At 41.3% G+C, this 15,274-nt stretch overlaps 1 protein-coding gene across 1 annotated transcript; it reads right to left on the reverse strand.

The window, feature by feature from the left end:
* Window positions 1–906: 906 nt before the first annotated feature.
* Window positions 907–2,562, reverse strand: LOC108099995 (alpha-amylase B). Its single transcript, XM_017203695.2, has 2 exons — window positions 2,354–2,562; window positions 907–2,281 (listed from the first exon to the last, which is right to left on the reverse strand). The coding sequence occupies exons 1-2, from the start codon at window positions 2,528–2,530 to the stop codon at window positions 974–976; spliced, it is 1,485 nt and encodes a 494-aa protein (XP_017059184.1). The 5' UTR covers window positions 2,531–2,562; the 3' UTR covers window positions 907–973.
* Between the last annotated feature and the right edge of the window lie 12,712 nt (window positions 2,563–15,274).

The raw sequence follows: 15,274 nt of genomic DNA on the forward strand, positions 1-15,274 counted from the left end.
AACAAAATTATAGAAGCTAGCAAAATGGGTATACTTAATTTAGCTAGAAATGTTTTTCGTTATAATAAATGATGCTAAAAATCCAATAGGCTTATGCATCCTTGAATTCATTGCCATTCTAAAAGATTTTTTTGGTTGCCTTCTATTTCGATCATTACAACATCAGCGATAAAGTGTACAACATATTATACAAAAATTTTTAATATCTATTGTCGTAATGAATTGCTGCCAAAATAAATGAATGCCTTACAACGTTGAATCTAAAGCGATTTTCCAATTAATTTTTTTTTTTACTTTCAACGATTGTTTCTATGACAGCCATATGCAATAGTCACCCGATTTTCATCAAAATATAATTCGAAATTTAAGAGTCATTAAAAACTTTATATCAATATAGCCATGTTTGTATGAAAAAGAAACAATTATGTTATAATTTCGACCCCTTGAATTTATATATAGCTCCAATTGGAAAAATCAAAATAATAACCTAAAAAAATTACAACGAAGTCGTTTTTTATCAGACTTACTCTATAATTTGTAATTAAATTTCAATAAAATCGGATGACTATATTATAAAGCTCCATACTATATATCGAAACTTCTAATTACAATTTATAGGACAAAATTATAATTTCGTTTTTCTTTTAACTATAAAAGCATGATTTTTGGAATATTGATTTTTCTAGCGACTCTAGATTGATAACCGACGGCGTTAGAATTTTTTCCTGTTAAATTTCGAAACTATATGGAATGGTTATCGATCTATATTCTTTCTGTAATAAATGTACAACTTTTGTAATAGTTTCAGCAAGATAGCTTCCACACTGAGAGACTAGTTCGCGTGGAAACAGACAACAACAAACAGTTTTTGCAACACCTGGAAAAAAGCTATTTAAACTGCAACACTTTTTGTAATCTTGTCATGTATTTATAACTAGTAATCTCAATAAAATGTTGACTTGGCTGCAGTTGTCTACAACTTTGCGTTGACGTGGATAGCAAGGACACCGTCGTCCTCGTAGCTACCCAGATAAATGCTGGCACGTCCGTCGGATCCGACTGTAACGCTCTTACCAGTGCAGGACGATCCGTTCTTGGAGCCGGAGATAACGTCGCAGTAGGTGCCGGCGGGAAGGCCGGTCTGCAGGGAGCTGTTCAGGTCGTAGTTGTCGTTGTTGAAGGCCACAAAGCCCCGGCTGCCGCGGCTAAAGGAGATCTGGTTGCTGCCGTTGTCCCACCAGTTCTGGATCGCGTCCGAGCCAACGGCATTCCGGAAGGCCACCATGTTGTAGATTTGGCGCCAACGGTGCTCGCACACCCAGCCGCCGCCGCAGGAGTTGTCGCTGTTGAAGGAGGGCGAGGCGATGTTGTGGCCGTCGGTGGTTGGCGGGCCCTGGTCGGTGTCCGTGAAGGAGAAGGAGGACATGACACGCGGAGTGCCGAAGGGATGGGCCAACATGAAGGCCGAGGCCATTTTGTACTGCTTGGGCACCTTATAGGTGAGCACGTCGGCGCCACCTGCTCCGTGTCCGCGCTGGTTGTCGTGGTTGTCGACGAAGACAAGGGATCGGTCGGAGGCAGCGAAGCCCCAGGCTGTGCCCCAGTTGGTTAGGTACTGCAGCTGGTCCTTGCCACGGAAGACCTTGCCGATGGAGTCGGAGTGGCGGAACTCGGTAATGGCGCCCAGTCCAGTGTACTCGGACTTGCTGATCGCCTCGCCGCCCATGTCAATGACCTCTTGGACGATGTAGGCCTTGGCACCCGCGGCAAAGCCATGATCGGTGTTCAGACTTTTGAGACGGCCGTATATGACGCTCAGATCCGCGGGCCACATGTGCTTGGCGGCGTCCACCCGGAACCCGGCCACACCGAGGTCGATGAGGTGGTCAAGGAATTCGACCACCCTGTCTTGCACGTAGGAGTTACCCTGGTTCAGATCCCGCAGGCCGACTAGCTCGCAGTTGCGCACTTCGTTGGCGTCGTTGTAGTTGTTGATGGCGCAGGTGGGGTTGAAGTCCAGCGAGGAGTAGGGTACTCCTGGGTAGCTCTTACTGCTGGGGCTGGCCGTGCTGCCTCCAGTACCATAGGTACCTCCGTCGGCTGCCATATGGTTAAAGACGACGTCCACGTAGGTGCGGACCCCGACGTTGTTGCAACGCCTGACCATGCTGGCGAACTGCTCCTCGTTTCCGGAGCGGGTTACCAGCTTGTAGGAGATGGGCTGGTAGCGCTCCCACCAGGGGCGGCTATCCTTCACGGCGTTCTCGTTCACGGGAGATACCTGTGGGCGAAGCGGGGGAGATTGCTGTCACTGCATCGATGCAAAAAGCCCACTCGGGGAATAGGGTCTTACCTGGACACCGGCAAAGCCGTTAGGACCCAGGAAATTCTCGCACTCAGCGGCGATATCGTCCCACTTCCACTCGAAGAGGTGCACCATGCCGCTGCGGCCGGACGCATAGTTGGTGTCGAACTGGGCGTACGCCATCGCCAAAAAGGCAAGGCACACAAGACTTTTGGCCAGAAACATGCTGATGCCAATGGAAGCTAGTTTCAATCTGTTCCGATGCGGGTCGTGTTTGGCCCTTATATAGGCAGTCTGGAGCACCTGTGAAGAGGCGATCGACGTCATGGTGGCAGGCTTTGGTCAGTAGAGTGATTTGTGATGCAAATTGCCAGTATCAAGTCGCTTGGGGTACCCATAGGGGGATATCAGCAACTATCTAGACTAAGATTAGATACGGAGTCGGCACTTCGATGCGCTATCTGAGTTCGATGGTTGTGATTTTGCGACGAGTGCACGCGAGATTTAGACAGATTGGGCGGATTATCACCTTAAATGGACTATAATGAGCCCGATTAGCGGAGGGGTCCAATTTTAACAAATTCTTTATGTTCGGCAGCGATTGCAAATTTTAAGGTTCACAAAACTGGCAAAGACAAAGGCACCTCAATCAAAAAAAAAAACAAAACGATGTTGATAGTGGTGGCAGGTTCTCTGGAAAATTTACAACCCACAGAAACCTGCGATCGAATTCCAGAGGCACACGAAAACACTTCTGTGGGGGGCTGTATATTTGGCCAACATTTACGACGCTGGTCGGAAAACAGCGACCGCTTATCGGACGATGAGATATATGGGGCGTGCACCGGCGAATGTTAGAGCTTAGCAAGCGAAGAGTCTCCTATCGATTGGCCCAACTTGATCTAAAGTTTATTTTTAAAGTGCGCCATTTGCATCGGAATGCAGGCACGTGGAATTTAAATGGTAGACTCGTGGGCAATTACTATAGCAAAGAGTATCTGAAGTGTGCGCTACTTGGCCGAGATTGGTTCTGCAATTCGCCTCCGCAAAAACACTGTGCAATTAAAGAAAATAAACGCTTCAGAAGCTCCTGTCCCTAACTACAGCTCCGCAAGACGAATGAGCTCTTAGAGTGGCAAGAATGTGATAAGTTTTCAATTTAACTAAAAACCACTAGACTTCTGCAGTTTGCAATTAAAATCTCAAAATGCACACAGTGTGCACTCACAGATAACAATTTATCTCCTATATTAATTTTTAAAAGTTTGCAATTGAGACAATGCCGTCAAAGTGAGAGACACACACATATTCTTCGCATTCAAAAAAGAAACACCAGTGTTCGAGTATGTATTAAGAGACACACAATCAATTTATTAATATACAAAACATTTTCGCATCGGTGCAAAATATAACACTCGAGTATTCTATTGGCACTCGATTTACATGTCAAGAAAACACATTGCACTCCGCTCCGAAGGCTAGAAGGAAAAAGAAGTCGATTCTGTGTACAAATATTTACCTTAAAGTGCATAAGCGAAGACCAAAAACTGAATGTGCACTTCCGCACATTACACCTGAAGTTGAAAACTTTCCAGCGACGGACACATCAAACCAGGCAGAAGCAAGAAACTTGGTGTCCTCATCCCGCTGGCATCCCACGCCTTGGAAGCCAATTTGAATTGTGAGCAAATGCCGGATATGGCAGAGTTCATAGCGGAAACGGTTGCTGCACTTTAAATGCCACAACGCCCCGTCCGGACAGAGGGGAGCATCCGCAACCACAACTCTGGGAGAGGGACCAAAGAAAGGGGGGTAGAATGGGGAGCAAGGAAGATGGGGCAATATGGAGAAGAGAACATGACCAACACAAACCAAACTTGTAATCTATACATGAAAACGAACTTTCCACAAAATGTAGTTAGAGATAAGTCTGTGCAACTTTGCCTCAATCGGGTTTGCTAGCAGCTTATACGCCTGCGAACGCCAAAAACCATTTTTCAGTTAGGTTTTACTCCTGGCCCTTTGGAAAAAAACATCGTCTAAGTTGTCAATTGCTGATTATAATCAATTGTAATTGATTTCCTACCGCAGTCTGATATGCAACCGAATCATGCTGTATACGACAAATGCGCGGTTCACACATGCTGCACATTCGACCACAGACCTCATTCTAAGTTACCGGCCGGACCCCAGTTTACTAACGTAAACGCTCTTTATAATGCAAAGCGAATATAATTCGGAGTGCTTATTGAAACCATATCTGCACATCGGTACATCGCGCGACTCGCTAACCGCCACTTGGCCCTAATAAAGGGGTCTTAATAGTTGCAGAAAAAACCTACCTTTCATTCAGCGATATGGCAAGAAAATTTTCGTTTATGTTGGCAAACAAACAGGGTATTAGAAGGTAATATTTATCTTCTTTTTTGCAGTCCATCACCCAGGAACCTTGGAGCATGGATCACAATATAGCCCCAATTCCCTTTTGTTGGTTTTCAATTAATTTTCTCCATAACTTTTACACAAATTCAAAAATTATTATTCTTTTAAAGTAGAGAAGATTTAGTTTTAATATTAAGAACTAATGTTTAATATTATTTTAGTACATTGATTGACTGTTATATATGTAAACAAGAATGAAAGCTAGCTTCGGCAAGCCGAAGTTTATATACCCTCAAATATGTCGAACCAATTACATATAGGCTAAACAACATCAAAACTATGCTGATTTTTCTATAAAGTTTCTATATTTTCGACAATTTTATCATATCATATGATGACATAGTCCAACGATTTTAATGAAATTGATTTCAAAATTCAGAGGCCATAAGAAAACTCCATATTTTAAAAATTTAGCCTTTCTGATGAAAATCAAAGATGTTATCATTTTTTTCCGCTAATTTCCGTTAATTCTATACAGATTTTTCGATATTTCCTATGTCAGCTATTTATAGAGTTATCCGATTTTGAAAAAATTTAATTCGAATTTCGATTGCAGTAAAAAAAACCCCATCTGGAAGGAATCAAGTCGATATGATAAAAAACAAAATAGTCATGATCAAGAATATCCATATGTGTAGGTATTCTTTGTGGGGTCTGAGGTGTCTTCTTTACTGCGTTACAAACTTCTGACTGAAGTTATAATACCCTTTGCTCTGCAAGGGTATATAAAAAACAATTCTTTTCATTGCTGTGAGTAATGCCTGAATTTTATAGATTGCCCACCTTAAAGTGTGCTCCACTGATAACACGCAAATTGTTTTACGAATTAAGATAATTATTAATTTTCTGGAACATATTTTAAACCTAATCAAGGTCGTCCGACTGTATCGACCTAAATAATATTGTCTATAACAGCTGGAATAGTTTTTTATTGTTAAATTATTTCGAGTCTTTAAGTTAAGGCGACATTGTCCCCAAATAATGTTTTATTGCGATGCATGTCAGTAAAATCGCCTTCAAACGTTCCATTTGGATAATGTGCTTTGTGTTCTTTGTTTTCGCAACTTTTGCCTGCAAATCTACAGTGTTATTACAGCCCTATTGTACCTGCTGCGCGCAGCTGCATAAAATCAACTGGTGCAAAACGCCAACCTGGCACAATCCCCGCCTCCTTGGCGGCATGTTCGCAAAGCACTTAACGGCATCGACACGAACCAGAGACATCAGACGCTTGTGTGGGTGAAAGTAATGCGTTTGTTGTAACTTTGTCACATTATCATTTTGATTGCGACGGGCTAAGCACTTATTCGCCCCGTCGACCCCACCAACTTACGCGTCGGAGGGACGTCATCGGAGCTTTAAAGGGCTTTGTGGTATACTTTCGGGCCGGGAATTTGTTGCACTTGGTAAAATGCTTAAAGTGTATTATTCGAGTCCATAAATTTCGCTGGGGCTCGGCCAATAAAATATAATACACTGCCACAACCAGACAACGAAGTCAACGAGGACTAGACAAAATGACCAAATGAAATTCCAAGCAACGAGCACTAATAAAAACCAACTTCTGACTTTGGCTCCGACTCCGGGTCCGGGTCCGGGTCTGATTCCGGCTCCCACTCTTTCCTTTTTAGTGTCACACGAAAATAAAACGGAGAATAACGAGCTAGTTGAAAGCGGGCCGGCAACTGCAGCCAGAACTTCTGCCGGCCACGCCTCCACACAGTTGCACACAATGAAATGTAGTTGAAAATTATGAAAATTATCTGCCACGCCATTTTTATGCCAGAAACTTTGCATCTAAATGTCCATAAAAGCGGAAGCGTCGCGTCGCCGAATGGAGAAAAATCGCACGGACGCAGGAAAGGAGTAGCGAAGATCTAAAAAGAAATGAACGGAATAAAGGACTAGCCAGCTACGTGTGTGCGAGGCATCTGCCGGGCAGGAGTCACGCCTTCCCTGCCGCTTCAGTTCCGCAGCTTGGGGCGATGCCGCGCAGACGGCATGTCATCATTATAATAGAAATTAAGTGCAGTTCTAATTTTGGGTTCTGTACCAGACAAAAAAAAAGGTAAAGGCTTTTGTACACAGAAAGAATCCATTGTCAAGTTCACCAAAGTAAATGTTTAGGATTCCACAACGATTAATTATAGGAAAATCCATAAATAATAAAATAGAATTTTCCGTATTGTTACTAAAAACAAGAAAGGAAGCTAGCTTCGGCAAGGCGAAGCTTTAAAGTTTAAACCCTTGCAGTCATCAAATATGTCGAACCAAATACATAGAGGCTAAACAGCATCGAAGCTATGACGATTTTTCTACCTATTTTCCATATTTTTGACTATTGTTCATATGACGGCTATTTGACAAGTCGACCGATTTTGATGAAATTTAATTCGGTATTCAAGAGTCGTTAGACAACTCTACACATATTCAAAAAATCATGCTTGTCTGATGAAAAACAACGATGTTATAATTTTATTTCCGTTATTTCTATATAGATTTTTCGATCTTTCCTATGGCAGCTATTTGATAACGTGGTCGGGTTTTAATGCAATTTTTTTTCTCGATTCAAGGGATATTAAAAAATCATGCTAGTGGGATTAAAACAACGATGTTATAATTTTTTTTTCCATTAGTTATTGTATACATATATATATTTCGATGTTTCCTATGGCAGCTATATGATAGAGGTTTCCGATTTTGATAAACTTTAATCCGAAATTCAATAGTTGTTAGAAAACGCCATCTGGAAGAAATTATGTCGATCTGATCAAAAACAACGGCGTGAGAATTTCTTATTTGATTCTCTCGTATGGGAGCTATCCGATATATACTTATATAAAGCGTGCAATTACTACACAACTTTTGGTAAAGTCTCAGCAAGATAGCTTCAAAACTGAGAGACTAGTTTAAAGAGATACGGACAGACGGTCAGACAGACAGACTTACAGACGTTTTTGTATTCTGATCGTGATGCTGATCAAGAATATATATACTTTATGGGGTCTGAGGTGTCTCCTTCACTGCGTTGCAAACTCCTGACTAATATTATAATACCCTTTTGCTCTGCAAGGGTATAATGAACAGCATATCCGCTTTAACCGTGAACATTTCAGTTTGTGGTTTCTGTTGCAATTCAGTGTGTGCAGCGTGTCAATGAAAAACCGACGCAGCCACCACCGAAATGCAATGCAGCACTCTCGACACTTTCCGCACATGTTAAATGTAAATATTTGTTTGACAGATGATTTTTCACATTTCAGCGATTTTTTTACCAATATTCATATTGCCCAAAGCAAAGGAATACAGATAAATAATACAGAGGGAACACTGTAGACGAGTACTTTTGAGCGTTTCAATCAAATAATTAGGTTCATTCTTATGTTGTACTACAAGCAACACAGTCGATTTCTTTACAAGCTTCCTTTCAGCGTTTTCCAAAGCGATACTCGCTAATAGAAAACCCCCTCTACTCCCTCGGTCATATTTTGCTATCTCAAAATATGGATCGAAGAACTTGCATAAAGTTATGTGTAAACAAGAAAGAAAGCTAGTTTCGGCGAGCCGAAGTTTATATACCCTTGCTGTCATCAGTAATTTCGAACAGTATGTTAGCCATACATACATTTAAATGTTGGTGACGTATAAGGTGACAAATATTTTCATAATAACAAGAAAGGAAGGATGAATGCTCATCAAATTCATAAAGGCTAAACAACATCGAAGCTATGATGATATTAGTATAAATTTTTCATATTTTCGACTAATGTTCATATGGCAGCTATATGATATAATTGTCCGATTTTGATCAAATTTAATTCGTAATTTAAGAGTCGTTAGAAAACTCTATATTGCTTGTCTGATGAAAAACAACGATGTTATAATTTTATTCCCGTTATTTTTATATAGATTTTTTATCTTTTCTATGGCAGCTATATGACAACGTTGTAGGATTTTAATGAAATTTTTTTCTTGATTCAAGGGTTATTATAAAACTTAATATTTTGAAAATCATGCTCGTGGGATTAAAAACAACGACGTTATAATTTATGAAGTGTCAAAAACCTGTAAAAACAAGGAAGGAAGCTAACTTGGCTAGCCATCTTACATGGTTGCTCCATGCCAGGATAAACAATCGGGTATTCAAACCATACCATGGTTTCATTCGAACGCTGACGTTGACCGCAAAATACTCGAACATCTACAGATAGCCACAACCGCAGCAATAAGAGGTGGTTAGCCACTGGAACGTAAACCCAAACGGAGCCTGGCTTTCAGGCCCTTTTTTGCTCCAAAATAATAGCCACACGTCAGTCTGCCAGCAAACGCAAATATTTTAGTGGCCGAAATTTCAGTTTGCGTGGCGGTAAAAAGAACAAATTTCAAATGTCCATTCTTGCACTAAACTTATACCGTCACTGCCTCGCTTTACAATAGATCATATAATCTGTTGACGTTGAGCTGATAAATTTATTTAAAATTACTGTGCCAGAAGTAAAATACTATTTGTTGCATAAGATATAAATCGCCCAGCAAAGATTCAATATCATTATGAGTTTACCGCAGCACGGGCAAATATCTGTATTCATTTTATTGATGGACAATGGATTTTTCTCTAGTAGTCCTATTGAGGTAACGAATTGCTTGTCGTAAGCCAAAACGCAAGGACAACCGGGACAACAGCAAATGCACCAGTCAATGGAAAAACTACAAAGAAATTGTGCCACAAAACAAGGGCATATCATTCCATTTGATGGTTGGCACAACGGTGCCGGATGACCTTGTGACCCACCAGGGTTATGGCCATTAAATAAACATGGCCAAGTGAAGCCATGCTCCGTAGATATAGGCTTATGGGTCACATCAACTATTTATGAGGTTATATCTATTTCAAGCCACATTGATTTGTCGTTGGCCCTGTTGTCTGAGGCTGGAAAAATTCTGACGATTTATGACCCATCATTTGGGGTGACGGCCTAGACCTGGTCATCGATTGTTTCGGCTATTCAGATAACCGTGCGTATCGGCACTTAAGCCAAATCAAATCTAATGAATTTGATTTGTGTTCAGGAAATTGTCACTAAAAATAAGTCGTCATAAAAGTAAATTCCTCTGAATTGAAGCTTGAGACAAAGCGGACCGATGGGCAAGATTTCTTCACGAAATTTTTTTTTCAGCCCAAAATTTTTTGAAAAACAAGAAAGGAAGCTAGCTTCGGCAAGCCGAAGCTTATATACCCTTGCAGTCATCAAATATGTCGATATGTACTTAAAGGCTAAACAACATCGAAGCTAAGACTATTTTTCTATTCATTTTCCATATTTTCGACTATAGATCTTATGTGAGCTATATGATATAGCTTTCCGATTTTGATCAAATTTAATTCGTAATTCAAGAGTCGTTAGAAAACTTTATATTCCAAAAATCATGCGTATCTGATAAAAAACAACGATATTATAATTTTATTTCCGTTATTTCTATATAGATCTTTCGATCTTTCCTATGGTACCTATAAGATATAGTTGTCCGATTTTTATGAAACTTTTTTCTCAATATAAACGTGGTTAGAAAACTTGATATTCAAAAAATCATGCTCGTGGGATAAAAAACAACGATGTAATCAATTTATTTCCATTAATTCTATATATTTTTTTATGATCTCTCCTATGGCAGCTATATGATAGAGTTATCCGATTTTGATCAAATTTAATCCGAAATTCAAAAACTGTTTGAAAACGCCATCTAGAAGAAATCAAGTCGATCTGATCAAAAACAACAGAGTGAGAATTTTTTAGTTCATTCCCTTGTATGGGAGCTATCCGATATAGTCGGCCGATCCGGCTCGTTCCGACTTATATACTGCGTGCAACAACTACACAACTTTTGGGAAAGTTTCAGCACGATAGCTTTAAAACTGAGAGACTAGTTTGCGCGGAAACGGACAGACGGACAGACGGACAGATGGACAGACGGACAGACGGACAGACGGACAGACGTACAGGCGGATTCCGATTCTGCTCGTGATGCTGATCAAGAATATATATACTTTATGGGGTCTGAGGTGTCTCCTTCACTGCGTTGCAAACTTCTGACTGAAATTATAATACCCTTTTGCTCTGCAAGGGTATAATAAGCTTTACATTTTTTTTTTGATTTCGGATAATGTGCTTAGACACCGTATTCTTGATCAGCATCAGCATCTGAATCGAAATACATCTGTACCTCTCTCAGTCTCTCTTGCTGATCGGATAGCTCCCATACCTGAAAATGAAATAAAAAATTCTCAGACCGTTGTTTTTGATCAGATCGACTTGATTTCTTCTAGATGGCGTTTTCTAACAACTATTGAATTTCGGATTAAATTTGATCAAAATCGGATAACTCTATCATATAGCTGCCATAGGAGGGATCGAAAATTATATATAGAATTAATGGAAACAAATTGATAACATCATTGTTTTTCATCAGACAAGTATGATTTTTGGAATATAGAATTTTCTTACGACTCTTGAATTACGAATTAAATTTAATCAAAATCGGATAACTATATCGTACAGCTCCCATATGATCTATAGTCAAAAATATGGAAAATGAAAAGAAAAATCTTCTTAGCTTCGATGTTGTTTAGCCTTTGTGTATTCTGTTCGAAATATTTGATGGCTGCAAGCAGTGGCGTAACTACGTCAGACAAACTTGTGTTCGGTGACGGGAGGGAGAGTATATACTGCGTGCAATAGCTACACAACTTTTGGGAAAGTTTCATGCATATATATCTTTAAAACTGAGAGACTAGTTTTCATAGAAACAGACAGACGGACAGACGTATTTCGATTCTGATCGTGATGCTGATCAAGAATACATATACTTTATGAGCTCTGAGGTGTCTCCTGCACTGCGTTGCAAACTTCTGACTGAAATTATAATACCCTTTGCTCTGCAATGGTATAAAAACGAGAACGGCTGAACGGATTTACTCGTATCTTATCTTAGGCTTGAAATGTTCGTGGAGGTCTAGGAAAGGTTTAAAAGGCGAGAAAAAATCAAATAATTGCCGGGAAAACCCTAAAACAGCCCTTTTCTATAATTTCCCATACAAACGTTTTCTAAAAGTTAGGTTTTCCTTTCTGACGCTGTAACTTCAGAACGCACGGACCGATGTTAATGCGGTTTTTTGTGTGTGATGGAGCACCCCCAAGGAAGGTTATACGTCACTAAATTTCCACATATGCGTTTGCACACATACCAAAATCGCATATAAAGTGAGTAACTAACTGTGAACTGTGAACTGTCAATGACAACAGACGTGTTTTTATATCGCTCCGCCGAGTAACTAAAAATACTTCGAAAATAGCCGAGTTTTATTTCCCGAAAAGACGCTCAGGGTCCGCGTGGGTACTTCTGTTGCCTATAATTACTAATATAAGTTATTAATACAGTTTTTCAAATGAATGAGCGGCGAGCAAAATAATGAGTCTAGAAGCTCCTTTAACCAAAGAATCGCTTGTTATGCTTATTTCTCAAACGTCTACAAAGAGCAACCCGGCCCTACTAGCCTACTAAAGCAACGACCGATATTGCGAAATCGGTGTCAACGTCTCCATCGTCAACTGCAACTGCAACACAAACCGTAAGCCACGATAAGCAACAAGCGGTTCCGGCCATACAGACCGGTGTGGATTGCTACACCCAGATAAAGCGTAAGCTTAGTTCGCAAAACACGGTTGTTAAGAAACCAAAGATTAACCGTACAATCCAAACCAAAGAAAAAACCAGGATTTCCAACAACAGCAAAAGATTTTCCCTCTTAGCAGGTGGTGAGACCCAAGCTGAGCCGGAGCAAGTGACCCAAAAGAAACCAAAGCCCACACCTATAAGGGAAAAAAAGCTCAAACAAAAAAATGAAAATTTTCATGTTGTTCCGCTTATTAATGCTTTCTAATTCTAACCAAATATGAAGAATACTTCCGAGCTGTGGATTCTCAGCTAAGAATGTTAGCAACATTATTAACAAAAGTAAAAAGCCGCAACCACTTTTTAAGGTCGAGCTCGAGCCAGATAGCAAAACCCTAAAGAAAAATTAAGTGCACCCGATCTATAAGCTGCAGTTCTTATTGCATCAGAGGATCACAGTGGAAGAACCACACAAACGGAACGGCCAAGTGCAATGCACAAATTGTCAGGAGTTTGGGACATACTGCACACTTCGGTCAGTTTGCGTAGTCTGCGGAGACTTCCTCAATTCCGCACACTGTCCTGCTAACAAAGAAGACCCCCATACAAAAAAATGTGGGAACTGCGGAGAAAACCATACGGCAAACTGCAGAAGCTGTTTGGTCTACAAGGAGCTGAAGAGTCGCAAGCGACGAGCGATAGCTACGCGTCAACAAAATACATAAAACGTATATTGAAACCGAAAACTACGCCAGACGTATTTTACGACAAGGCAGCTGGATCATCTTTCGGTCCGCTCAGTACCACCAAAGGCATCTCCTACGCTGATGCTCTACGAACGGGTATGGAAAATCCACTCCAACCACACTCAGAAAACGCTCAACAGGTCCCAGCCGAGCCACAAAGCACTTTGGAAACCATGCTTACCATGTAACAAAGTATGATGGAGTTCATGTCATTTATGAAAGCGACCATGCAAACGCTGGTGCAGAACCAGAATATTGTGATGCAGTTGCTTGTATCACAACAGTCCAAATAACCAATGACCAATCTATGTGGAATGCCAACGGCAATTCACGGCATAAACTTGAAATAACATAATTCCTGAATGAAAATCACTTCGACGCCATGCTGCTGGTTGAAACGCACCTCACAAGCAGATATAACTTCCATATACGGGGTTATACCTTCTACCGCACAGATAATCCCGATGGGAAAGCCCACGGCGGCACCGGCATCTTAATTAGAGAACGCATCAAACTCCTTTTCACCAAAGGTTTTCAACAAATTACTTGCAAGCCAAGTCCATAAAAGTGCAGTCAGGAAACGACAACCTTTGCATCGCCGCTGTCTACTGCCCACCTTGCTTTACAATCTCTGAAGGCCAATTCATGAATTTCTACAACTCACTTGGAATCGCTTCATAGCTGCTGCAGATTACAACGCCAAGTATACGCACTGGAAATCACGCCGCGTTACTCCCAAGGGAAGGCAACTTTATAATGCACATATAAATGTGAGAAATAAGTTGGACTACGTTTCTCCTGGTAGCCCCACATATTGGCCAGCAGATCCCAGAAAGATCCCAGATCTAATTGATTTCGCGGTAACAAAAAACATCCCACGCAACCTAATAAGCGCCAAGGCCCTACCGGATCTCTCATCAGACCACTCTCCATTGTTGATAACCCTTCTTCAAAGCCCAGAAATTACGGAGCACCCCTACAGGCTGACGTCGCACAGAACTGACTGGATGAAATACAGGAAGTACGTGAGTTCCTACCTTGAGCTAACCACCCAGCTCAATATCGAAGCGGACATAGACTGCTTTACCGCCTCCCTGAACTCGACACAGCAGCCAGGATCTCAACACCACAACGACATGTATGCAAAAAAGAAGTTCAAAACCAACCTACAATTGGAAAAGAGGCGTCTGCGACGGGCGTGACAAACCAGCTGATCGCCATGCTTAAAGCAACGTCAAAATGAAGCCACCCGCAAACTAAACCGGGCTCTGAAGGAAGATACCGAAAACGCACAACTGAGATATATCGAGAAAATCTCTCCAACTAGTGGAAAGCATCCTTAATGGAGGGCTCACCCAAACCTAAGCTCTCCGGTCTACCCAATAAGAAATTCTTCAGGTGGCTGGGTGCGCAGCGACACAGACAGAACCTAAACATTTGTCTCACATCTCAGAGGCGTCTTCCAGCCGAATCAATTTTTTTCTACCGCAAATCCAAACTGAAAGTGAATCCACGATAACACCGTTTCGACCGAACGAGATCACCAAAGTCATCCGGGGGCTAAAACTCCAAAAATGATAAATGAACTTCCAAACTGTGCTCTTGAGATCATCTGTAAACTCTTCAATGCGATCAAAAGTCTTGGCTACTACCCAACAAAAATGGAAAAAGTCAATAATTATAATGATACCGAAGCCCGGAAAAGACCAATAAGTCTATTATTATGCCTGTCCAAACTGTTCGAAAAATGCCTTCTAACACGCATAATACCATATATGGGAGCTCATAACATTATCCCAGCCCATCGATTTGGCTTCAGAAGGAACTATCTACATGGAACTATCGAGCAAGTCAACAGAATAACATCAGAGATTCGCACAGCCTTCGAACATAGAGAATACTGCAGCGCGATATTCCTCGACGTGTCCCAAGCATTCGACCGTGTCTGGCTGAACGGTCTCATGCATAAAATCAAAACACACTTTCCCGGGTTATTATTATTAGGTGGCACTACAACCCGATTCGAGTTTTGGCCGACCTCAGCGTCTCCCTCCAGGCGCCTCTGCTCCTCGCGCGCATCTTCCAATCGGAAATACCCAGTGCAGTCAGG

The sequence above is a fragment of the Drosophila ficusphila genome, unplaced genomic scaffold, assembly GCF_018152265.1.
Source record: "Drosophila ficusphila isolate 14025-0441.05 unplaced genomic scaffold, ASM1815226v1 contig_414, whole genome shotgun sequence".
Taxonomy (NCBI): domain Eukaryota; kingdom Metazoa; phylum Arthropoda; class Insecta; order Diptera; family Drosophilidae; genus Drosophila; species Drosophila ficusphila.